Source organism: Panthera pardus, unplaced genomic scaffold (assembly GCF_024362965.1).
Source record: "Panthera pardus isolate Hobbes unplaced genomic scaffold, ASM2436296v1 HiC_scaffold_16, whole genome shotgun sequence".
Classification (NCBI taxonomy): Eukaryota; Metazoa; Chordata; class Mammalia; order Carnivora; family Felidae; genus Panthera; species Panthera pardus.
Window position 1 is genome coordinate 132,491,317 of NW_026526721.1, and position 24,416 is coordinate 132,515,732.

General features: G+C 49.6%; 1 protein-coding gene and 1 long non-coding RNA gene across 5 annotated transcripts in view; one reads left to right on the plus strand and one right to left on the minus strand.

Annotated features, from left to right (window-relative positions):
* Positions 1 to 2,260: 2,260 nt before the first annotated feature.
* RFTN1 (raftlin, lipid raft linker 1) overlaps positions 2,261 to 24,416 on the minus strand; it is a 207,871-nt gene continuing 185,715 nt past the window's right edge. For all 4 annotated transcript variants that reach the window (XM_019435679.2, XM_053903835.1, XM_019435660.2 and 1 more), the window contains exons 8-10: positions 15,776 to 15,879; positions 13,157 to 13,238; positions 2,261 to 3,620 (exon numbers count right to left, since the gene is read on the minus strand). In XM_019435679.2, the coding sequence (XP_019291224.2) occupies positions 3,240 to 3,620; positions 13,157 to 13,238; positions 15,776 to 15,879 (567 nt within the window). In that variant the 3' untranslated portion in view covers positions 2,261 to 3,239. The remainder of the gene's footprint in view (positions 3,621 to 13,156; positions 13,239 to 15,775; positions 15,880 to 24,416) is intronic.
* On the plus strand, positions 18,236 to 19,482 carry LOC109258678 (uncharacterized). The gene is made up of 2 exons (XR_002076376.2): positions 18,236 to 18,780; positions 19,323 to 19,482. It is a non-coding gene; the product is annotated as an uncharacterized LOC109258678 (long non-coding RNA).

Below are 24,416 nucleotides of genomic sequence, written 5' to 3' on the forward strand. Positions count from 1 at the left end.
AATTCTTTGACCTTGTGGCCATGTGCGCTTGAGAGCACCACACCTGAATGGCACTCCTCCCCACCCACGACCCTCCCCTGAACCTCTGGAGGTGAAGAAAAGGTCTTGAAAAATACCCTCCTGGACTTCGGCTCAGGTCATGATCTCACAGTTTGTGAGTTCGAGCCCCGCATTGGGCTCTGTGTTGACATCTCAGAGCCTGGGGCCTGCTTCGGATTCTGTGTCTCCCTGTTTCTCTCTTCCTTCCTCTCTCTCTCTTTCTCTCTCTCTTGCACAAATAAACATTAAAAAAAATTAAAAAAAAAAAAAGAAAAAAATACCTTCCTGGCCTAAGACTCAGAATTTAAGCCACAGCTTCAGAAGAACTTCTCATTTGTTCCTGGGAGAGATTTTTTTTCCCCCTTCCAAAAACCTCTTTCCACAGGCAAACCAACTGGGCCGAAGAATGAACAGAACCCTCCACGGCAGAGTCCCAGTCCTTCCCATGAGGCCAGACTTGGCCTCCCTTCTCGTGGTGCCTCTGACTCTCTGGAATGTCCCATTGAGCTGGATGGCAGTGGCAGCAGGGCCATCAAAGTCACTTAGGCCCCCACTTAAGTCACCTGATCACCCCCAGAACTCCCCGTTCCTTCCAGACCTGCTGTGACAGATGCAAAGACTGACTGCCATGTGCACAAGCCTCCTACAAGCCTCTGCAGCTTTTCCTGGTCACGAGGCCTCATCTGGGCCAACAATGGACTTTCACCCTATTGGCAATCATAGGAGAGTAACGTTTCCTTTGGGAATCCCGCTGCTTGAAAGACACATGGAGGATGTCGGGGTGGAGTGTCAGGGTGTTGGTTACTTACTTTTCGTAAAAAGCATTTCATTTCACAAGGAACAAGCTGTGATTCAGCTCACAGCAATCCTGTGGCCAGCGACTCTCACCCTTGGTTGCACCATGGAATCCACAGTGGGGTTGCAAACCCGGTACCCAGGCCACTCCCTGGAGCAGCCACTCCAGTCTCGAGTGGGACCCAGGTATCAGGAATTTTTAAAGCTCCCCCAGTCAGTATGAGAACTGCCTCAGGTAGACTAATATTTTGCCGGATGTCAGCACGAGCATGGAAAAGCCGGAAAAGACAAGACATTCAGGAATTACTTGTTAGCCTGGCGCTAGGGTCAAACCCCCTGAGGAATTCAAATTAGCTACAGTCACTTTCAATTGTTTTCCCATAACACATGCAGCCAACATACATGTCATTTAATTATTGAAAAACGTACCTACTGCTGAGTGATACAGGCATCCACCTGAAGGGGTGCATGCTGGGACCAAACGCCTTCCAAAGTTGTGAGAGATGGGCATTGTTTTTGTCCCAGGCTCTGCGAACTACTGCATTTTTAAAAAGCCGTGACCCTCGAAGATATAAGCCAAGAGATTATTTTTAATATCAATGCTGTATAGATGTTCTTGGGTATAACTGCGGAAAATGTCATTTTTAAACTGTTGCCTTCTCTTTGAACAGAGCCTTCAACCTTTTTAGGGAAGCTCTGGGCCTTGGTGGTGGAAGTTTGTTCAAAAACCAAGAGGAAAACAACTGGGGCACCTGGGTGGCTCAGCTGGTTAAGCGTCCGACTCTTGGTTTCAGCTCAGGTCACAACCTCACAGTTTCGTGGGTTCGAGTCCTGTGTCGGGCTCTGAGCTGGTGGTGCGGAGCCTGCTTGGGATTCCCTCTCTCTCCCTCTCTCTCTCTGCCCCTCCCCAACTCACGCTGTCTCTGTCTCTGTGAAAATAAATAAACTTTATAAAAAAAGAGGAAAACAACTGTACAATGTGGCTGTACAGGGTTTTCAATTCTGCCCTACAAAATATAGTGTAAACGTGTATTTCAGCAAACTTGCAAACAGAGAAGAGACTTGCTTCATGAAATAATTTACTTAAAAGTCTGGAAACATGCATAGAAGCCGAGGTAGGGCTTTTTGTTTGTTTTAAAAGTTGTTTCCACCACCCCGGGCAATAGGGAGTGGCTGTGCCCTGCCTCACCTGGTGACACCTGAATCCCACTTTCCATCTTCTTTCTACAAATGACAGGAAAGCACAGCGTGTTTAGCTGGCTCTGCTGTTTTCTACAGGAGCTTCATTTTCTTCTCCAAAATCATCATGCTGCCAGGAGTCAGAAACTTACATAAAGAATGAATGGGGACTGTGGAGTCGAGTCCTTTGGACATGAGGCTAGACAGGCTTTTCACTGTGACACAATATTCAATGCTCACAATGCACTAAACTCATAGATGATTTATTGCTTTAAGTAACTAAACAAGAAAGAGAAGAGAAAGGCTGTTGTTTGGGTCAAGACAATCGGCATTCTCTCTCCACGGTTCACCAGTTGCAACTACTTAAAGCCTTAACAATACTTTCTGGACAATATAAACACGTGATAGCATACATGGAAACAACTTGGCCAATGATACACTGATTAAAATAGCACATAACAAGAGCTCCCAACCAGTCGGGTTGCCCTGAAATGAAAGAAGGAACGTGTGTTCAGATAATGTGCTGAGTACAAATTCTTTAAAAAATTTTTTGGCATTGATACTAATACAGAATACCTTCTTGGAAACTCTGCAAGAGCAGGTGTACACACAGAATTACCTCTTCATTTTCAAATTACCAGTATCTATGGGAATACTTCGAGAAAAGCCAGGAGGTGGGGCACCTCCCCTCCCTACTGTCATTTTCCTTGTCAAAGCAGCAGGGCGTGTGGGGCTTAGATGGAGGAGGGCACCTGATGGGCTCCGGGGGTTGTTACATCACCAAAGAGCCGCAGAGAGCAGCAGCGGATGTAAAATGCACCCCCGGCAGGGTGTGGGAATGAACAGTCTTGGTTTGTAGCCAGGGAGGTCCATGGATGGACCTGACTCGAATGCTCCCTGGGGAACCTGGCAGTGGTGGGGGGGGGGGGGTGGACACAGGCACTGGATGGGCCACTCCTTCCCATGGGACTGGGAAACAGATGAAGAAATAACCTGACCTCTTGCATTCTAACACTGGGGCATTACGACACATTTCTAATGGATGTGCAGAGACCAAAACTGTCAGGGACCCGGCCCTCAGAGGGCCCGGTGAGCTCACGAGAAGAGGTCAAGCCAAGCCAAAGGGTAACACGTGACACTGGGGCAAACCAGCCCCCCACCCAGATGGCGGCACGGTGCCTCCGCTTTGCCAGCGCATCAGGCGTGCAACACCAACCGCTCAGGACTCAGTTGTCCCCCACTGTCTCGGGCTCTGCGGCCACTTCCTGGGTGCCTCCCTCCCTGGCATCCTCTCTGGGATGGGACTGCTCAGCGCAGCCCCCTTCCGGGGCCCCGTAATGACCCGCAGGACCGTTTTGCACAGCCCCACCCTCCACACAGAGCTTTCCTTCTGTGATCTCCTGGGCGGGGACCTTCAGCTCCTCGGACGCCTCGTCCTCCTGATGCAGGCCCGGCACACAGTTTCCCACGTCTCCGGCTTTGGAAAACTGGTCTTCTAAATTCTTCTCATTTTCTTCTGCTTGTCGCTTGTCTCTGGCGCTGAGTTTGCCTTTGGACTTCCTCATCTGCCTGTTGTGCATGTCTTCTCGGGAGAATCGCCATTGGAACTAGAAAGCAGAGAGGATGGGGATAAATCAATGTTGTCTCTGTGAACCCAGCGCTTCACCCGACCATCTGCTTGCGTGCGCAAGCTCTTGTCTGAGCAAGACACGATTCCCAGCACTCCTGGAGCAGAGTGTTACCAGCAGCAAACTTGAATCATGGTCCACACACATCACACCCACCATAAGAGCCTGTTTGATGCCCTCCATGCAGTGTATTTCATTTACTTATTTTCAAATGTTTATTTATTTGCTTATTTTTGACAGAGAGAGTCAGAGAGAGCAAGCATGTACACAGGGAGGGGCCAAAAGAGGGAGGCACAGAGAGTCCAAGCAGGCTCTGTGTGCTGTCAGCACAGAGCCTGATGAGGGGCTTGAACCCATGAACTGTGAGAGCATGACCTGAGCCAAGATCAAGAGTCAGACCCTTAACCGACTGAGCCACCCAGGCGCCCCCATGCACTGTATGTTAGTTGTGGATTTCAGGGGACTCTGGGGATGAGGGGGTATGTCTTTCAGTTGGCTCTGGGAGAGGAGGTCCTGAAATCCTATTATTTGGAGAAGCAGAATGGGAGAAGACACAGGGGCCTGCCCCTCCTATGAGCCACGGTGCTGGCTACTTGCTTCCCTTCTGAGCAGGCTGTGGGCTACCAAGCACTGGGCCCACACTCTCACCAGATCTCCCGGATTAGAAGGGCACAGAATATGGGGCCAGCCCTGTGCCGTGTGCCCCACCCTCCTGTCCCAACTCAGAACTCCAAAAGGCCATCCCAGTTCCAGGGCTCCCCCGGGGGCTGGCTAATAAAGCCACTGCTGTGACTGCATCGTAGCCCGTCTTTCCCCCTGCCCACTCCTGTGCCCTCCTTTCCCCACAGGTGTTCCCCGGGGCACCCCCCCCTAAAAATTCCTCCACCCAAATCTATCAAAGGCTGCTTCCTGGGGAGCCTGACCTGCAGCAAAGCATTTCCCCATGTGGCAGGGAAGTCAACAGAGGCTTAGAGAGGACAAGGTCGCACAGTCAGTAATAGAGCTGGACAAGAACGGGTCATGTGGAAGATGTGGCGTGAGACTTCCTGAAGAGTCTCTTCGCCATTCAGCAGCCCGATTTCTCACTCAGTGGCCCAGCGTTCTCATCTATACAATGGGACAGTAACTCTAACCTAAGTCAACGTCAGGCAACTGGGTTTTCTGTAAAAACAACGTTGGCGACTTTTTCTGGGAAAGTCAGATAATAAATATTCTAGGCTCCGCAGGCCATATGGTCTCTGTTGTAACCATTTGGCTCCACTGCTGTATCGTAAAAGCAGTCATAGCTAATATGTCACGAATGTGCGCGACTGTATTCCAATAAAACTTTATCTACAAAAACAGGCGGTGGGCCACATTTGGCCCGGGAGACAAGCCCCCATTTGTCAAGCCCTGTCTTAAAGGGTATTGATGTGGATTCAATCTGTGTGATGCGTCTTAGCACCACGACAATCCATGTAAATCTTAGCACACACCTGGGATATAATATACCAGATACGCTGCTGCCATGACTGACGCTAGAAGTCAATTCCATCAGGTCAAGGCTGCCAGCGGTCTTATTTATACCTGTATCCCTGGAATACAGCATAGAGTAGGCACTCAAAACCTACTTGTGGGGTGAATGGATGGAAGGACGACAGAGCCCACAAGCCGAGCTACTCCTATAATTCCAGAGTCAAAACCTCGCTTGGGTGTAGTGAGGAGGCACTGGTGCATCTAGACATTATTTCTGGTCGCTTTCCAGAGAGAGAAACTAATTTAAGGAAGGAAAGAGGGAAAATTTTCAAAGTCCCGCTGAGCCTGCTGACTACACGAACTGCCCCAGAGGAAGCCAGTTTGAGAGACTGTGTGCTGGGAATAAATCTGGGCAAATGAGCTTGAGCAGACAGGAAAATACGAAGGGTATGGAAGAGAATACTTGGGTCACTGTGGTTACAAAAGAGGGATGTGTTCTGTGCGCGAACAGCCCAGCAGAGACTGTGGCCTTCTTCCACACCCCAAACATACGGGGTGCTCTCAGTCTTCCTGAGTAAAGATCCCTGTGACCTCTGCCATCCTGAGGGGTACCTATGCCCAGCATGGCCCCCACCTCAGGGAGGGGCAGTCCACTCAGTGGGGCCTGGGTCCCCAGTGCTCACAGAGTCAGATGCCAGAGACCTGTGCGTGGTAAACACTTAGGAGGGTGACAGTCACAAAATCTTGAGCAGGTACCAAGCCCGGTTGTGAAAGACACAAAGGACGCGAGAGAAGCCCCCAAAGGAGCGAGAGCTGGGCAGGTGAGGCCAGAGTCAGGACCCCCAGGGACAGAGTGGTCTCGCCAGGAAGAAGGGCATCATGGGACTAATCTGGAGCAGGCACAGCTCTGTGACAACGGTACCATAGGGTGAGTTTTAGTTTAAGTTCCCACGATGGTCACTGCCTTCTATTTCAGTGGCACCACATAGTGTCACCTAATAGGGAGTTGAGGGTTAGGCACTCTGTGACTGAGAGAAAAGTAAAGGAGTTTCACTGCTGACTCCTTGCTAGGCTGGAGGGGGAGCCCAGGAATGCAGCTGCACCATCAGTGGAAAACGATTTCTTAAGGCTTCGCCACGTTGTAAACAACCTAGTGCTTTGCTAGGAGAAACCAAACATGTGCTACAGGAATTTTTTTTCTTTTTTTTTGTTTTTAATCTGCCACCTTTGTGTAGTTTTCTGTGGTGGAGCCCTATTTCCTCAAAATATCCGCCTACTCGCGGGGTTCTGAGATTGAACACATCATGGGGGTTCTTGGATTTAAGAGTTTGGACAACACTGGTAAATGTATTTCATCAAAGTAGAGACAACAGAAAGAAGTACCTGTTGAGGTTAGGCTTTAACATCCATCCTGTCCTCCTCGGCCCTGCCCGCCCCCCAAGTCCTCAGATGAGTTCACCTATGGTGTTGGATGCGTTTCCCCGGACACTCCTGTTTGGGGGTTCTCTCATATTACACCTGACAGACTGACAGACTTCCCTCTGGGATGGTTTGAGCTTCCTGCACCCAAGCCATGAGCTCCCACAACGGAGTCCTTTTGCACGTGGGGTGACGCCTCGGACCCCTGCCCCAGTGGTGCCCACTTGGGCAGAGACTGCCACGCAGACATCTCAAACCTCATACCCACCAGGGCAGGATGCTGACTCTGGACCTGAGGACCACTGATGCCGCCCCCAACGGCAACCTCCGAGGCTCGTGGGCACGGCACGATCGTGGTTCATAACTGCTGCCTTGTCACAGGCTGCTGCTGCTACGTTTTATTTCCAATCAAAACAGAAGAGCCTTTTTAAAAAATCAATGTCCCCAAATTATTATCTGCATTTTGCATGTTTTTTTAAAATTTTTTTTTTAACATTTACTTTATTTTTTTGAGACAGAGAGAGACAGAGCATGAACGGGGGAGGGTCAGAGAGAGGGAGACACAGAATCCGAAACAGGCTCCAGGCTCTGAGCTGTCAGCACAGAGCCCGACGCGGGGCTCAAACTCACGGACCATGAGATCATGACCTGAGCCGAAGTCGGCCACTCAACCGACTGAGCCACCCAGGCGCCCCTGCATTTTGCATGTTTTTAGAAACAGGCCAGGTAAGCCTGCCTGTATACAGTACTTGGAGAGGAAGCCAGCTATCAGGCAAGTCGGAGGAAGCTTCCATCCACACTATAGTGGATGCCAAGAGCCCCCTCTGCAGCTGAGCAGTGCACAACCCTGGATGATTCTACCTGTGCCACATTCTAGCCTCGACTCTTGTCTTCTAACGCAAACCCAGCTATTCTCTCAGCGCTGCTCTTGGTAACTAAACAGAACTTCCATGCCTCTTCTGGAAGTCCAGCCACATCTAGTTTCCTGTAGAAGATCACATTTTGTTGATTCGCTATAATCCGCCAGGAGAACACCGGCCGCTTTCGCCGGGAACCAGCTGGGGCTGCTGGCATTGAGCTGGCGAGAACTCTCCCAGCCGTTTTCTGTCCTTCTTGGTCATCACAGGGAAATCTGTCAAGCCAAATGCCTTCTAGGACTACACTGTTTTCTGTGTCCCCAGATGGGCTGTGGTGATGTCACTTGTTCCCCAAGCTCCTGGGGGGGGCACCCCTCTACATCTGTCACGGGTGCTGCAGACAAGTCCCGAGGAGGTCCTGACTCAACTTTTCCCTTGTCCTTCTGTCCTTTGTGGGGGCATTCTCATGAAGCGGGGAAGTAGCAGGGGCCAAAACTCAGGGTCTATATCATCTGAAAGCGAAACGTACCAAGCTGTGAAGGCAGACTGCTGCAGGGTACCTGCGGAGGAAAGTACAAGCACACACCGAGGTGCCTACCGCGTATCTCACGCGGTGGCAAGGTTCCCATTTCCCTGAATTTCCGAAGCACTCCTCTCACTAATCACTGTTAGCACTGTTGTATAGATGAGCACACAGAGGTTCAGAGAGGTTGAGCAACTTGCCCAAAGTCACACAGCTAGAAAAGAGCAGAGCTGGAATTCAAACGCAGGTGTCTCTGGCTCCATCCACACTACCCTTCCAGCTTCTCATTCTTGGCAGACGAGAGGCTTTAGGCTCTTGCTGTAGAGGTCAGGGAGGAGAAGAAACAAAGGGAGAGGATATGCACCTTTGGAATGGTTAGCCCGACACGTAAGGGCCTCAGCTTTCAGACAGTACAATGTTAAGATGCACCTGCTGGGTCAGGCACTTGACTCATTAGGCCGAGTGGTTAGCTAATGGAAGTCAGATTTAACTGCCATTAAAGACACTTTGTTTTGACTTACTTAAAAAAAGATCTACACTGAAGCCTCCCTGACAGGCCTATTTTTAAAAAAATCAATAATGATAAAAATTGAATGGCAGTCCACAGGTGAGCCAAGAAAGGACCCTAAACTACTCCCCTAAGACATCGGCCCTCAGACTTGAGCAGAAGTCAGAATCATCTGGAGGGCTCCTGAAACCCATCACTCACCCCATCCAGCATGTGCAACCTGGAGAGAGGAGGGAAATTTTGCATTTTTTTCTAACTTGTTTTATTTTTTAAAATTTACATCCAAATTAGTTAGCATATAGTGAAGCAATGATTTCAGGAGTCGATTCCTTAATGCCCCTTACCCATTTAGCCCATCCCCCCTCCCACAATCCCTGCCATAACCCTCAGTTTGTTCCCATATTTATGAGTCTCTTCTGTTTTGTCCCCCTCCCTGTTTTTATATTATTTTTGTTTCCCTTCCCTTATGTTCATCTGTTTTGTCTCTTAAAGTCTTCATATGAGTGAAGTCATATGATATTTGTCTTTGACTAATTTCGCTTAGCATCATACCCTCCATTTCCATCTGCATTGTTGCAAATGGCAAGATTTCATTCTTTTTGATTGCTGAGTAACACTCCATTGTGTATATATACCACATCTTCTTTATCCATTCATCCCTCGATGGACATTTAGGCTCTTTCCATACTTTGGCTATTGTTGATTGTGCTGCTATAAACATGGGGGTGCATGTGTCCCTTCGAAACAGCACACCTGTATCCCGTGGATCGATGCCTAGTAGTGCAATTGCTGGGTCGTAGGGTAGTTCTGTTTTTAGTTTTTTGAGGAACCTCCATGCTGTTTTCCAGAGTGGCCGCACCAGCTTGCATTCCCAGGAAATTTTGCATTTTTAACAAACTCCCAGGTAAGGCTGATACTGCTAGTCCACGGGCCACAGTGTGAGAAGCACTGAGCTAAAGAGAAACACAGCCCCCAGCTCTGTCCCCCATGGAGGGGTTTCTTGTCTCCCTCCCATCTTCACCGGGCTCCCTTCCTAACCTGGGCTTCTCCTCCTCCTTTAAGCTGAGGATAATCTCGGGCTTTAACAAACAACTGTTGTTCCAGATCCCAAGGCTCAAAAAGGCCACCCGTGGGACAGCGACAGCTTTATGGGTTGCGGATCTGAGGGGAGGTGTGTAACATTCAGATGCTTAAAGGCAGGCGGCCCAGCCGGGAGGACGGATTCCTTATCTCGAGCAGTAGTGGGAGAGCCTCTGAACAAGTTAAGCAGGCTTCCCAAGCCAGCGTGTCTGTGGCACTCTCGCGTGCCGCCCGCTGGTGCCCATACCAAGAAGGATCCAATGAGCCGTCCGTGTCAGCGATAACTGCAGAAGAGAAAAAAATCCCTCACTTTATAGCAGTGTGTGTCCAGAGCTCCGAGCGGCAAGGGCTAATGGATTTAATTCGCACATTTTAAAAACTGTCCGTTATCTGCCTCCACTTCAAGGAGCGTTAGCTGGAAGGAAGACTTCTGGTGTGGCGGAAATCACCTATTACCTTGGAAGGAGTTTAATTGTTTGCTTTGAGAGCCACACTCACACACACACAAAGAGGCTTCTTCCAAATGCCGAAAAAGTCCTGATTGGAGAATTTCCTCCACTTTGCTGATTAAAAGAGGACTCAATATGCTGTGTCCTTGCTGTGCCAACCTTATGGTCCCTCTTCTTCGATTTCAACCCATACGTAATAAGAATGTCCTGGGCTCAGACGTTTCATTACTCATTTATTGGTTCAACAGATATCTGTAGAGTACCAACTAAAAGCCAAGTACTGGGCATGTAAAAGTCAGGAAAACAGGGCTTTGCTCCCATGGAGTTAATGTCTGACTCTATCAGCAGAGGATAAACTAATGATCACAAATAATTCTAGACCAAAAGAAGAGTTCTGCAAGACAGGAATGTGGTTATTCCCAACGTATTACAAAGGAAGAGAGCATCTGAAGCAGAGGTAACCGTCAAAGCAAAGGCCCTGTGGCAGGAAGGGACACAGAAGAGCATGAAGGCCACAGTAGGTGGAATGCAGAAAATGGGGGTGATGGCACAAGAACTAACAAGGGCCAGATCACACACAGTCCTGTGGCTATCGCACTGTAGATTTCCACCTTTATGTTAAGACTCACACAAAGCTTTAAGCAGTGGGGTGACATGATTCAGTATGCTTTTTTCTTTTCATTGATTGATTGATTGATTGATTGATTAAGCGCGAGAGCAAGCAGGGGGTGGGCAGAGAGAGAGGGAGAGAGAGAATCTCAAGCAGGCTCTGTGCTGTCAATGTGGAGCCTGATGCAGAAGCTTGAGCTCAGGACTGTGAGAACGTGACCTAAGCCAAAATCAAGAGTCAGACACTCAAGTGACTGAGCCACCCAGGCGCCCTGCAATATTCTTTCTTAAGGATCACTTTGGCTCCTGATGGAGAATACAGTTGAAGGGGAGACCGGTTACCGAGGATTAGAGTTGTTGAGGTTTGTGATGGCAGAGAGAAGGGGAGGGATTCAAGTTTCTGTCTTGAGGATGGAGTGACCACGGCAACAAGGAGAGGAGGAGTCAAGGATGAGCCCTGGGTGGGTGGGTGCCTCTGGACAGTGGAGGTGCCCTTGTTCTAGACAGGGGGAGGGGGATAGCCAGATCACAAGTCGCTCTGAGATGCTGAGTAGTGACGGGGCACGTGGAGCTGGGTTTCGGGCAGAAGCGAGTCCTGAAAATGCAGGTGTAGGAGTCATCACCTCGGAGGTGGGGAGTCAGATTTTTCACTCTGGGGATGAGTGAGATTTTCTAAGGAAGAGATTAGGGAGTGAGAGAGAAATGGGGCTGGGTTTAAACCACCTAGTGGAAAACCAGGATGGTGTGGGGTCAGCGCCAAGAGAAAAGGTGCTTCAAGAGGCAGAAGGCAGCCAACAGCATCAGTCCTGCGAGGGCTCGATGGAGTTACTGCCATGAACGTGGGGGCACCCAGACCTCAGTGGGAGTAGCATGCCGACCTGAGTCATCCGCGGGAAGACTGGCCAGGACGATGAAAGGGGGACAAGCCATCAGGCCGTAAAGTCCCCTCTCTGGGGCTCTGCCCGTGAGGCGACCTCTCCAGGTCACACAGAAAACAAGCGCTGGACGTGACCCAACCCTATGAATGGGCAGGAGATAAATAAGTCCTTCAAAAGAGAGAGCAGCTGCCCAGATGATTGCGGCTGATTGGGGCGCAAGTTTCTCCTGATCACGAACTAGATGACTCCATCCTCAGGACTTTCCTGACGGAAGCCGCTCCACTTGTTACAGCAGCTTTAAAACTCTACCTCTAAAATCTCCTGCTTGTCGCCCTCTGTGAGCCCAACAGCCTTTGTACCAAAATCAAACCACACGTCTCTCCTCTGGGATCCAGAAAATGCAGCACCACCTCCCTCTCTTAAGGGCAGAGCTGGCGTGTTTTGGTGTTTGATGGAGGCCTCGCCTGTGCTTTTGTTGGATGTCACTGTGAATGCACGCGGTCCCCAGGAGCCTGGGGCAAAGCTGCAGCTGACAGTGGTCCCGGGAAGATCCATCTTCCAGCCGGCGGCTGACTGCTCCTGGTGGTTAATGGTGGCTTCAGCGGTTGCCTTCTGGTCCTCGGCTGCCGTCACCTGTCACATTAGCATCTTGGAGCGGAGACAGAGACCTTCCTCTGCATTCTACACCATCTGGCTTCAGGTCGCCGTTTCCTTGGCGTTCCTCCCAGGACCCTCCCTCCCGCCCCCCGGGTTTGCTGGCTGGTGAGGGGCTGCTACAATCTGTCCGTTGCTTGTTGCTCCTGTCCAGGCTCCGTGTCCAAAGGACGCGAGGAACTAACAGGGGAGCACGGGACGGTGCCAAGCATGAGGAGCGGGGCGGGTCCACCAGGCTCTGCCAGGCAGCGCTGCCTTGGCCAGCAAAGGTGGCTCAAGCTGGCTTCGGGTGACACCTGACTTGGGCTTTGACACACTGACTCGCTCATCTCTTCCTGAGTAAATGGTGAAACGCCCATGGGAGAATCACCCACCGGCTGGGGCTGGGAAGCATCAGAAGTGTCTGACACAGGGGAAAGACTTGGGTTTGACTTCTGGAAATGTGGGAGAATTTCTGAGAGCAGCCACAGGCTCTCAGCACGGCTGTTTCCAGGCCGGTTCACGCGACATCCAGTGAGGGAGAAAGGCCCCTGGCCATCCCCTGGACAGCCTAGCCCGAGGGTCCACTGCCACAGACTGCGGCTGGTCTCTGTCCACACCAGCCGCTGCCACTAAGAGGCCCTCGGGTCGGGGCACGCCAAGAAGGAGCCCTGGCAGGGTCCCTCCGCCAAAATCACCAAACTTCTGATGTCCTGACGGATCCAATGGGCTGCGACCAGAGCTTGTAATGAGATTAAGATTCAGAGAAGCTGGGCATGAACTCAAGCCATCCTGCCCCCTGGTCAGATGGCAGCTGACTTCATGCCCCTATTTTTAGTTTACTGGGAATATCTGGCCTACATGAGTGTCCAGCAGAACTGTTCCACCCCACTCTCCAGCCCGACCGCAGGACACGACCCTCCAGTGTCCCCATCTGTCTGGCTTTGGCAGCCTCGGGTGTGATTCAGTTTGCCGCAGGGCTCAGGCGTTCCTCTGAGAGCCCCTGGAAGTTGGAGCTGACTGCCTGCTCAACTGCTATAGAAAATTCACTTGAGGATGGAGCCCTGCTAAGGAAAACTGGGGAAGGCAATCAAGGTCACTTACCTTTGATTCCTTCTTCTTGATTTTCTGAGGTAGACACGGTCTCTGAAGAAAGACAATCTGCTTGGTGGATACATTCCCCTCCCTGTAACACATGCAGAGTGGAGAATGAGTTGTTACACCTGGTGGCGGTGGGGGGGGGACCCCAAGCCTCACAGATGTTTCTGTCCCTAACTTTGTCAAGGCTGGCCACCCGCAGAAAGGAAAGCTGCCACCAGACAGTGAGAGGTCAGGAATCAAGCAGCAGCCCCCTCCCAGGCCATCCCCGTCTTGCTTCCAGAGGGTTATGCTGGAGGCTCAACAAAAGCTTTGTGGGTGTCCCTGCCATACCAGCTTCGTTGCTGGAAACTCCCCTTCCTTCCCTCGATGTGGAATAACAGCTGGCATCTTGGCCAAATGATGATACACTGGCGTCTTTAGTGAATCTCAAGAGGTGGGAAGCCTCTTCCAAATCTGTCTTTGGTAATGAGCCATGGAGAGGTCAGATTGGCCCGGGATGGGTGGTGAGCTCTGCCCGCCGGCCAGCCTTTACCGAACAGCAGGCACAGAGCCTGGCTGAGCAGAGGGGAGGGCCGTGCGCCCGATTCACCCTCGCTGGCAGCCCTCGCCAAGGCAGCCCTCGCCAAGGCAGCCCGGCTCCTGCAGGCGCAGGTGAGGGGCGCTCAGGAGGGCTGCTCTTGTTTAAGGCGCAGTGAGTGCGCCTTCCTCTCGGACCCCACAGAGCTGCCTTCAAAGATGGCAGACGTGTTTGTGAAGGTCACTGTTCTCAGCCCTGCCTCCTTCTTCTGATCACTTTCTTAAATCTCTCTTTGCAAGTGTCTTCTCTGCTGAGGCAAGCGTCACTGCGTGGAATGTCAGAGGGGAAGGTGGGAGGAAACGAACGTATTTTGTGCTGGGGCTGGGCTGGGTGGTTTCACACACCATAGCTCGTTTAAGCCTCACCACAGAGCTCCAAGGAGTGGAAGCCCACCGCCTTCACAGTCAGGACACAGAAGCTCATTTAAGGAGCGGGCTTGGGATCACACAGCGAGGCTTCAAGCTCAAACTTGCCTGGTTCCATGTGCCCCCCACTCCACCGCGAGGTGGCATGTAGGGCACAGGGAAGTAGAGGACTGGGGTTGGGGTGGTGACTGAGCAGGTGTGAGATCTGAGATGGAGACAGAGACACCTGTCAGCACCCTCTGGGTTTAGAGAGCTGGGGCTTTGCGTGCAAGTCCATCCTCATCACGACTCTTGTCCTCTGGAATGGGTGGTGGGGTAGGCATTCTTCCCCCTTACAGACAAGGAAACTGATTCAGAGCAGCTCTGGGACTTGACCAAGACGGACAGTTACCAAGTGGCAGGCTCAGGACTTGGGTTCAAGTTTTCAGGCCACAAATGCAGGGTTCTTTCCACCCCTCTGCATCTCCCCATACCCACAGGAGTCTTGGCCATGAGGCAGCATGGAGGCTCCCAAAGGCCCAGGGCCCAAAGATGCTGCAGACTAGCCCCCCGCAGCGTGCAGTGCCCCACTGTAGCCCAGTGTCAGGAGGGGGACATGATGAGAGCCCAGATGCGTTCAGGGAGGGACCCTGGAAGGCACTGATCATCACCATCATTCTCACCCTCAGTCTAGGCTCTGCGGCTGCACCGCCCTGCTGTCCCCCCAGATCGCCAGCCTTGCCTCACGCTGGCCATCACCCTGTGAACACGTAGCAGGACTCGGGGAAGGTGGGACAATGAGGGTCACGGGAGGGGGCATCCCTACAGGTCAGCAAAGGGGCTGCCTGGCCTAGGAGAAGTGCCTGACTATGCAGACTGAGGTGCTAGTTAGTCCCAGGTTCTGCCACTTACTGTCTGTGTGACCTCAGGTATGTGACAGAGCCTCCCTGAGCCTCAGTTTCTTCATCTGCAAAATGGGAATCCTATCTATGCTTATAATCCCACAGGATAGTTAGGAGGATTAGTTTAGATACACCCAAAATACAGATGGAAGGCCTTTCAGGGTTAGTAACACCAGGACCAGCCCGTGAGCTGAGGGGACGGTGGGCTGAGCTCAGGTGGACAAGTGTCCCTAAATGTGAAACTGTAAGAAGTGCCTCAAGCAAGGGGCAAGACTGCAGGTCTTTACCTCCTCTTTGTGGGACTACTGACCAGGGCCCAGGGCTGTGATCTTGGCTGAGTCCCTTCAACTTCCCTGGCCATGTTGCCTCAGCTTAATAAAAGGATTCCACCTTCTAGGAGTTTTCTGAGGACTAAATGAAATTTTACATGCAAGGCACCTATCCAGGCCAGCACAGGGCACACAGTAGGGGCTCAATTTCTTTTGCACCTCAAAGCCCTGGGGCCCCTCAACCTGGGGGCTCATCTTTGACATGCCTGGCAGTAATGATTCACTGGCCAAGGCTCCCCGTGTAGGAAGAGGGGTGCAGGGGAGTGCTCTGTGGGGGTGGTGGTTAAGAATCTGAAATCCTGGTTCTGTCACTTCCTAGCCAGAGAATCGGAGTGACTCCACTAGCCTCACAGACTTGTCACAGGATTAGATAAGTTATGTGCATGAAGCACTTACTGGGAACAGTGTGCAGCACAGAGGAAGTGTTGAATAATGATAAGAAGAAGAACAACGATGACTATTATTGTTACCTGGTTGTCTTGACAACGGGAGTAGGTAGCACACAGGTGAGCTGCCAGCCATAGGCCGCCAGGGAGTTCAGCAGGGGCACGTAGTCTGTCTGCACCTCGACACCCTGGGGGAGAAAGGCCACTGTGAGGGCTGCGGTTGCACCATGTCAACACCTGAGTGACTGAGGGGGTGCTGTTCAGTAAAGAGGCGGGGGGCGTCCTGCAGCCTGGAGGCCCGGCTCCAACGACGCTTAAAGATTTCAGAGCCAAACTGCCAGCATGGGATTTCTTGCTGGGCCGCAACTCAGTCTGTGCAGTCGGCAAGGAATTGGAGCCAAAGGATTAATGCATTCATTTGGGTTTATTCTTGTCTGGACAACTAGCCTCCTGTGAGTTTCACTGGAGAAGTGCAATCACCTTGCCTCAAAGCCATATTCATGACACCACACACTGGTGATTTCGGAGTGTGTCATGGGGCATTAGACGGCATTTCATAAGTGATCATGTCGTTAGCATCATCCAGTCATGGCAGCAACAACACACACACACACACACACACACACACACACACACACGTGTGCTCACGCACACACCTGCACACAGGGAGCTTCACCTGTTATACATCCTGCCATAAAGGGATAAATGAGTGCTGCCGGTGTTTTCTGCGTGTGTCTGAGGGGGCTAACTTGCCTTTCAATTTAAAAACTCAGTCCTGCCACCACAGGGTGGGGGGTGCCCTAACTAGAGGCCACTGCCTTGGGTTCCTCATGCTCTCTCAAGGCAGCAGGCCTGATGCCTTACTCCTGGCTCCTCGCTGACACTGGAAGGTCAGCCCCCACCCTGCCCTGTGTGTAAAATGGATTCCCAATCCCTGTTAGACTGGCTTCTTGTAGTTGGCCTCAGAACATCTCAAACCTGTGTCCAGACTCTTTCCAACTGAGGCAGCCGTGTGGATGCATCCGGCTAGTATTTCAGAGTGGTGGGTACAGAGGTAAATGAAGGCACGGTCCCGCTGCTAGAGGTCACAGTTCACAGAGGCAACAGCACCCACATGCAAGTAATGGAAATACAGAATGGCCTACTGGCAGGGCCACGAGGCTTCGAAGGTCAGCAGAGAGGAAGGATACCAGCCATGGTCAAGGTGGGCTTCCTGGGGCCCAAGGGCCGGGCAGAGAGTTGACAGATGGAGTGGGGGAAGGGGCATTCGCGGGGAGAAAACTCCAGCATATACTACAGAAGGCCACACCGGGCCTAGAGCACCGAGGAAGGTGGGCTTCTCTTGAGGGAGGCACTGCTCAGAAGGGAACCATTGGTGGGAGTGGCTGTCCTGCTGGAGGCCTTTTGGAAATAGAACCACTCATCTGGCTGCTCTGGGCTAGGGGGCTGGAAGACAGATGAGCCCTACCTCTTCAAATGGCTTTTAATTTTTTTTTAATGTTGATTTATTTTTGAGAGAGAGAGAGCGTGCGTGAGCGTGCAGGTGCAAGTGGGGGAGGGGCAGAGAGAGAGGGAGACGCAGAATCCCAAGCAGGATCCAGGCTCCGAGCTGTCAGCACAGAGCCCGACGTGGGGCTTGAAGTCACAAACCGCAAGATCATGACCTGAACCGAAGTTGGGGTTCGCTTAACCGACTGAGACACTCAGGCGCCCCTCAAATGTCTTTTAAAACTCCTGTCACTGGGCACCCATCCCACCATGGCTACCAAGCCACCTGAACTCCTGGCAACGAATTTATCCTTTGGGAGCCTGTTTCCTCAACTGTAAAAAATAAGTCTTGGCCTCTGACAGTGGTTCTCAAAGTGCGGTCTCTGAGCCAGCAACATTGGGATCACCTGGGAACTTGTTAGAAATTTAGAGTCTTGCAGACCGCCCCCTCCCCGGAGACCCACCAGATCAGAAACCTGGGGGTGCGCCCTGGAATCTGTTTGAAGGAACCTTCTCAGTAGTTCTGATGTGGCAAGTCAGAGAGGTACTGCCCAGAGAATCAATTAGTTCTCTTCTGATGACAGTGAAGAGACTGCAATTCTATGGCTGAATTCCATCAGTTGTTACCTCCGAGCTAACGTTCCCCATCCTTCTCCTCTTGAGAAGGGTAAGTAGAGGGTTCTGAAAGGACCAGACCTGTAAGGGATTTGGGGCGAGGAAGGGGAGAGAGCAGGGGAGAAGGGGAGTGGAAGGATGGGAGGCTAAGGAAGGGGAAGAAAGGAAGGGCCTTAAAGGAGGGGGAGCAGGAAGGGAAGGATGGAAGGGAGGAAAGGAGAGAGGAGCACAGGTATAATCACTTGATGGGGGGAGGCGGTCAGGAGAGAACCCCGTTCTGACCCCTTCTCTGAAGCCCCCACCCAGCCAAGGGACGGCAGATGACCCAGTGACACCCCTTTCCACCCAGCCCCCTGGGCACAGCTAGCTGCATCCCTCCTGCCAGGCATGGCCCTCACCACCTGCTGTGGCTGCTTTATCCTGACAACCCTGCCCCCATCTCTGCATTCCCGATTTCGAGAGGGGAGGGAAAAAGTGTTAAATCCACACTCTCGAGCTTTGCGAGGTTATGATTACTTGGGCCTATCAAGAATAACCTTCCCACTTTATCAAGCACTGTGACAAACCCGCCACAATCAGACAGTAGCCATGGCAACCAGGACAAGCTTTGGCGCCTCACAAAGCCCTGAGTGGCAGAATGGAGTCCTTTTATTAGTGACTGTGCCCTGGCCGGCCGGGTTCTCTCCAGCGGGCACCCAGCACAGCAAGACAATGGACAAAACCCCTGCTGAAGCCTGCCTGACCTGCTCAGACAGGCCTCGCACGGCGGCCTCTATTTTGCTCTGTTTTATTTCATTCTGTCACTATCTTAAAGAGAAAGACAGCAGGATTTCTCCCCAACAGTTTTTCCCCTCAGGGTAGGGGATGTCAGCCAGAGGGTGCAGAAGCAGAAAGACTGAAAGGAAAAGAGAAAACACAACAAAACATAACCCTGCTTGACAGAGCTGACGGTTCAATCTCAAGTGTTAATGTCTGGGCGTCACGTGGTGAGTTGAAAAGTAAAATACAAATGGTAGGGGGTGAGGTGTCCCACTCTGCCAGACTCTCCCACTCTATTGGGGATGGTCTTGATTTAATTAATGTTAAATGTGATTTTCTGTAAGCATCTATCAAAGCCTGTTTGCATATTATCAATACTGTACCAAGACGGCGTTTCTAGAATATAACATGAGCCCCATGCAGTCAGTGCAAGAGGCTTTCAAGTCCATTAGCTCAGAAAGGTGGTAGAAAACCTATCCGAATGGAGGCTCCCTTTGATCTGCTTTTCTGTGACACTCCAGTGAGGACAGAAAAGCACAAACAGCACTCCAAAGACAGCCTGCTTATCAAATGGAAAGGCATTTCTTTCTGGAAGTCGGAGCACAAATTTTAATTAACTCTCCACTCTCCTGTGTGGATCCGTAATCTCTGATCACACCTGGAGTGCTAAAAAAAAAATGGAGCATGTCCTGTGGTTTTTCAACGTGTATAAAAGGAATTCATTTGTATTTATGGCTCTTTTTTCCTTTGTTCCCTATAATTTCTCCAGTGGTCGCAAATCAACTAAGGAAACAGACATTGAACACAACCTTCCCTTACCCTCCAAAACTCGTGACAACAGAATGCGGAGTTTACTAAGAAATGCCTCTGTCTTTTAATCATTTTTAAAGACCTTCTGTGCAGGCAAGTAATCAGGAGGTAACACACTGGTCCAGTGAGAAAGTTTGTATCCTGAATGTCAGCCTGCTCTTCTCTTTTCTCCCGTTTCAATCTGTGGAAGCAATCTGGGAGAAACGCAGTTGCAAAGAAAAGACTTGGCCCCTTCTACATGACTGAAAATGAAGAGCGGAATTTAATTTCCCATAACTGAAAAGTGTGCAGGGCCAGCTCTAGGATGCTGTCTGTACCCGAAAACAGTGACTAAGGAATGTTTGCCTTTGTTCCCCAAAGCCTTTGGGCTGGGCCCTCACCTTTCATGGAGAGGGCACGTGAAGGCAGAGCCCTGCAAAAACACGTGTGTGTCTTTTGTAAAATTGCTGCCAAAACACTGATGCCCAACGCTTATTGGCATGGTACGTTTATACTACTGTTTCTTATCAGTTTTAGATATCTTTTGATTTCCTACCATGGGAAATAAAGGCTTAGCATTCCCATACACTTCTCTTCCTGTTAGTGCCCCAAATGGTCATAGTGTAATTTTAATCAAATCAAAAGTCAGTGTTTGTGTTATTACAACTTGGCAAATATTGCTCAATGCCGGGTCAGGTAATGCGCTGTGACTATGCCTTCTTTTTCACACGAGCCTTCATTTTTCCTGGAGTTAATCATGTCCTCACTTTTTTTCTTCGTGTGTCTGGTTGTACATGAACCCATCACAAATTTATTCCATATGCTCAACGCCTCTATTTTATGCCCATCAACAAATATCCCATGTGTCTAACTAAATACATTAGTTCTATTTTTTTCTCCATCAGAGACATCACTCCTGGAGCTTTCTGAACCTTTGCTCTAATCCTGGTCTGGCTGCTTTCCATGCTGGGTTCTTCTCCTACTGCTATCTAAGGCTCCTTCTTGGTTTCCTTCACATTTTGTTGGAGTTCATCCTCCAGTGGCTAGGAAACAATGTCCTGGAAGTCATTTGAATCCATGAGTTCATAAACATGTCTTTGTCATCATCCTTAACTAACAGTTCAAATACAGAAGTCTGGGTTGAAATCTATTTTTCTGTTCCGATTTTTCAAGGACTGCTCTACTAGCTTCTAGAGATCAGCCCTGCTATTGCGAAATCTCTTTTGATTGCTAATACTTTGTAACCTGTTGTGCTTTGTAAGATTTTAGGATATTTTTCCCCATGAAGTTTCAGCTTTTCACAATGTGCCTTAGTGTGCGTTGTTTATACACAAAGGGCTGTATACACTTGATGGCCTTGCCATCTGAGGATTCTTGTCCTTCAGTTCTGAAAAGTGTTCTTTTATTTTCCCTTGATAATTTTCCCTTTCTCCATTTTCTCCCTTCTTTTTGGATCTTCTAGAAGTCAAAATGGAGGATTGATATTTTCATTTTATTATCCCTCCCCATCTTCTTACTCTTTTTATTTTACCTCCTGAAAGATTTCCTTTACTTTATTTTTCAGCCTTTTTATTACCTTTTTAAATTTCCTGCAGCCCTACTTTTTAAGACCCCAAAGCTGCAGAGATGGGAGCTAGGGACCTTACTACCACATGTAAGGACTTTAAACCAATGCCCCAAATTGTCAGCTCTGCAGTTCACTCTGCACCATTCCATGGTCATTTATGCTTTGGAAACCAGAGCCTTTCTCATGTTCTGCAAGAGAAAATGGCTCCTTGTACATTCAGGTTGTGGTTTCCTGTGCTTTGTTAAACAAATTAGCATCCCTCTACCCACCTTCTATTTTCTAAAAATGTGTTGAAATCATTCCTCTTCTACTTCTCTTCTTCCAATCTTTTTGTTCTTATGGATATCTCTATCTATCTATCTATCTATCTATCTATCTATCATCTATCATCTACAGTCAGTTTTCATTATCCATGGGAGCTTTGTTCTGAAATGCTGCCACAAGAATTACTGAATACTCTGAACCAATGCTCTGGGGGAAATACAGAGTTGGGTTCCTGTGAGATATTGATGACAATATCTCATCACCTGATCAGTGCAGAACCTTGTTTTATGTGTATTTCTGTTTAAAGACACCTTGTTTACTATATCTTGTTGATCACCTTTGAACTCATGGACAACAGTGCTAGAACTCAAGCCTGAACAAAACTTACCTAACACATGTGTTTGTTCTGTAAGCCACATCATAGCCTTCTTGTGCCTAGGAACACCAGATAGCACTTCAACATTAGGCTTGGGGCCACTTTAAACAGCAAAAGTACCCACGAAAAGCACAAAAATGTGAAAAATGTGGCATTAAGCAGACTCCAAAAAGGACACTTGTTTATAGTAAGAGAGCTGAAACAAGAAGGCAGAGATCACCTTAGCTGGGAACATGAATTTTGGCAACGCAAGGTTTTTTGGCACTCTCTATGCCTGCAAATGATAGTGAAAGCACCAGGAGTATTGATTTGGGGATTATAAATAAATTTAAGCAAGTAGGATTTGCAAATATAGAATCCATGAATAATGAGGACTGACTCTATCATCTGTCTACCTACCTATCTACCTATCATTGATCATTTCTTTTGTGTCATTTCACTGGGATTTTTCAGAAGAAAGCAAAATTGGTGCCTGTAGCCAACTCCTCACATTTAACACAATTTTATTATTTTAATTTTAATGGCCCTACTGGAAGTCTTTCTAGGTAGCTTAGAATCTGGAAGCCATAAAGTAAAAATAATAAATTTGGTGACATAAAAACTCTTCTGCATGGCAAAAGACAAACTAGGTAAAGTCAAAAGACAAAAGACAAGATGGGAAAACATTTGTAGCTCATATTACAGACAAAAAAGAAAGAGTTCCTTAAATGTGACAAGAAAAAAAAAATCTGGTAATCCAAGCTTTAAAATGCATACAGATAGGAAGAGAGTCACAGAAAAGGAAATTCACATGGCCATTAAGCACACAAAAAACCCACCAAATCTCACAATAAGAGAAATGCAAACTAAAACTACCAAGATAGATATTTTCACCTATCATATTGATAAAAACCCAGAAGTTTGACAACCACTTCGTTGACAAGACTGTGGGGAAGCAGGCATTCTCATACATCGCTGGCAGGAAGGCAAATTGATTCAACCTCATGAAGAACAATTTGACAGTATCTCTCAAAACTGCAAATACGTTTACCCTTTGACACAACAATCTCACTTCTGGGAATCGATCCTGTATGTATAAGACATGACAAATGTACAAAGTTATTCACTGGAGAACTGTCTGCAATAGCAAAACCCTGAAGATTACTCAAGTGTCCATCAATATTAGACTTGGTAAATTAAATTGTGTTTGATGCACATGATGGTTTGGGGGTCTGGGTACGGGCTGATCACGTGTTGAACTAAGGCACGCAGGACAAGGAGGACAATGAGAAGGAGTGAATTCCACTTTAGACATGCTGAGTTCAAGGGAGAATGAAAGGTAGGTTCAGGAGGGAGCTAGATGAGATGGGGCCTGTGGTAGAAAAGAATATGCCTACTCACTCCCCCAAATACGTCTACGTCCTAACCTGTGGGGCCTGGGAATATGTCACCTTCCATGATAAAAGAGATCTGGCAGATGTGATGAAGTTAAGGATCTTGAGATGGGAAGATTATCCAGGTGGGTTCAATGTCATCAAAAGCGTCCTATGAAGAGAGAAGCAGGTGAGGGTAAGGGAAGGAGGTGGGGGTAAGGGAAGGAGGTGGGGAGTTGGAAGCAGAGGCCAGAGTGACTGGCCTTGAGCAGGATGGATTCTCTAAGTTGAAAAGTCAAGGAACAGATTCCCTCCTACAGTTTCCAGAAACCACGCAGCTCTCCCAACACCTCGATTGCAATTTCTTAAAACCCATTTTGGATTTCTGACCTCCAGAAGTGTAAGAGAATACATCTATGTTGTTTTAAGCCACTACAGCAGCCACAGGAAACTACTAATACATCGTTAAAGGCAGGGAGAGGTAGGATGAAAACAAAGAACAGGAAGGGACACAGCTAATGCTCGGATGGTTGCAAACTCAAGGAGCCTTGAGGTTGGCTGAGGACAAGCTCTCCTGGTGAGGAGGTGAGCAGAAAATAAATAAAACACAGACCAGATGGGGAGAAATCAGCTCTTGAGCACCCAGGGTGGGAGACGGGTTTAAGGAGAAAACTTCACACCATCAAACGTCATTAAGAGGGCAAGCAACACAAAGCCTGAGAGACTATCTCTGGAGTGGACAGCGAGGTCCTAGGAGACCACAGCCGAGGACATTTCAGGAGAGAAGTGGCAGATGGAGAGAGGTCGAGCATGTGGTTGGTAGTGAAGATGAGACAGGGTGTAACCATGGTCTCAGGAAATGTGGGTTTACCTTGACTGTGCCTGGATGCCGCAGGGACCCCGGCCACAAGGGCGTGTGGGGAAGAGTCATCCCTCAAGTGATGGAAAGCAGCGACCCGAAGGCAGGGCCAGAGGGAAATGCCAAGGGACGGGTCATCTCTGTTTATCCAATGGCAAGTGGGCGCTATTAACATTGGGGGCAGTCTTGCAGGAAACTCAGCGAGTTCTTCAGCATTTCCAAGGGCAAGGCTATTCTCATACCGCTCTTCATTTACGAATCTCCACACTCAGTCAACCTGGTTCTGTGCTCAGCACCTGGGAAGCTATGTGAGCCTCTTCTCCTGTGGCAGGAGATCCTGGGCTAGGGGGCGTGGGGAGAGTAACAAGTTCCCCCACCAGATGGAAGCCACCATGAGCTGTGCTGGAAGGACAGAGGCGGGAATGACTTGCCCCTCCGTTCGCTCTGGAGAAAGTGTAAATCCCTCTGAGGCCAGCTGCAGCAGCCCTGCCTTCCAGGCCCCCATCCTCCCCCCGGGGCCTCCTGCAGGACCACAGCCCCTGCCAGCGAGAGGGAGGGGCAAGGACGCCAGGGCCGGCTGGAGATGTTGTTTTCCTCTTTGTTTTACACACAATGCCCCAGAAAAACATTTTCCTGATATGTAATTAGGCCAACAT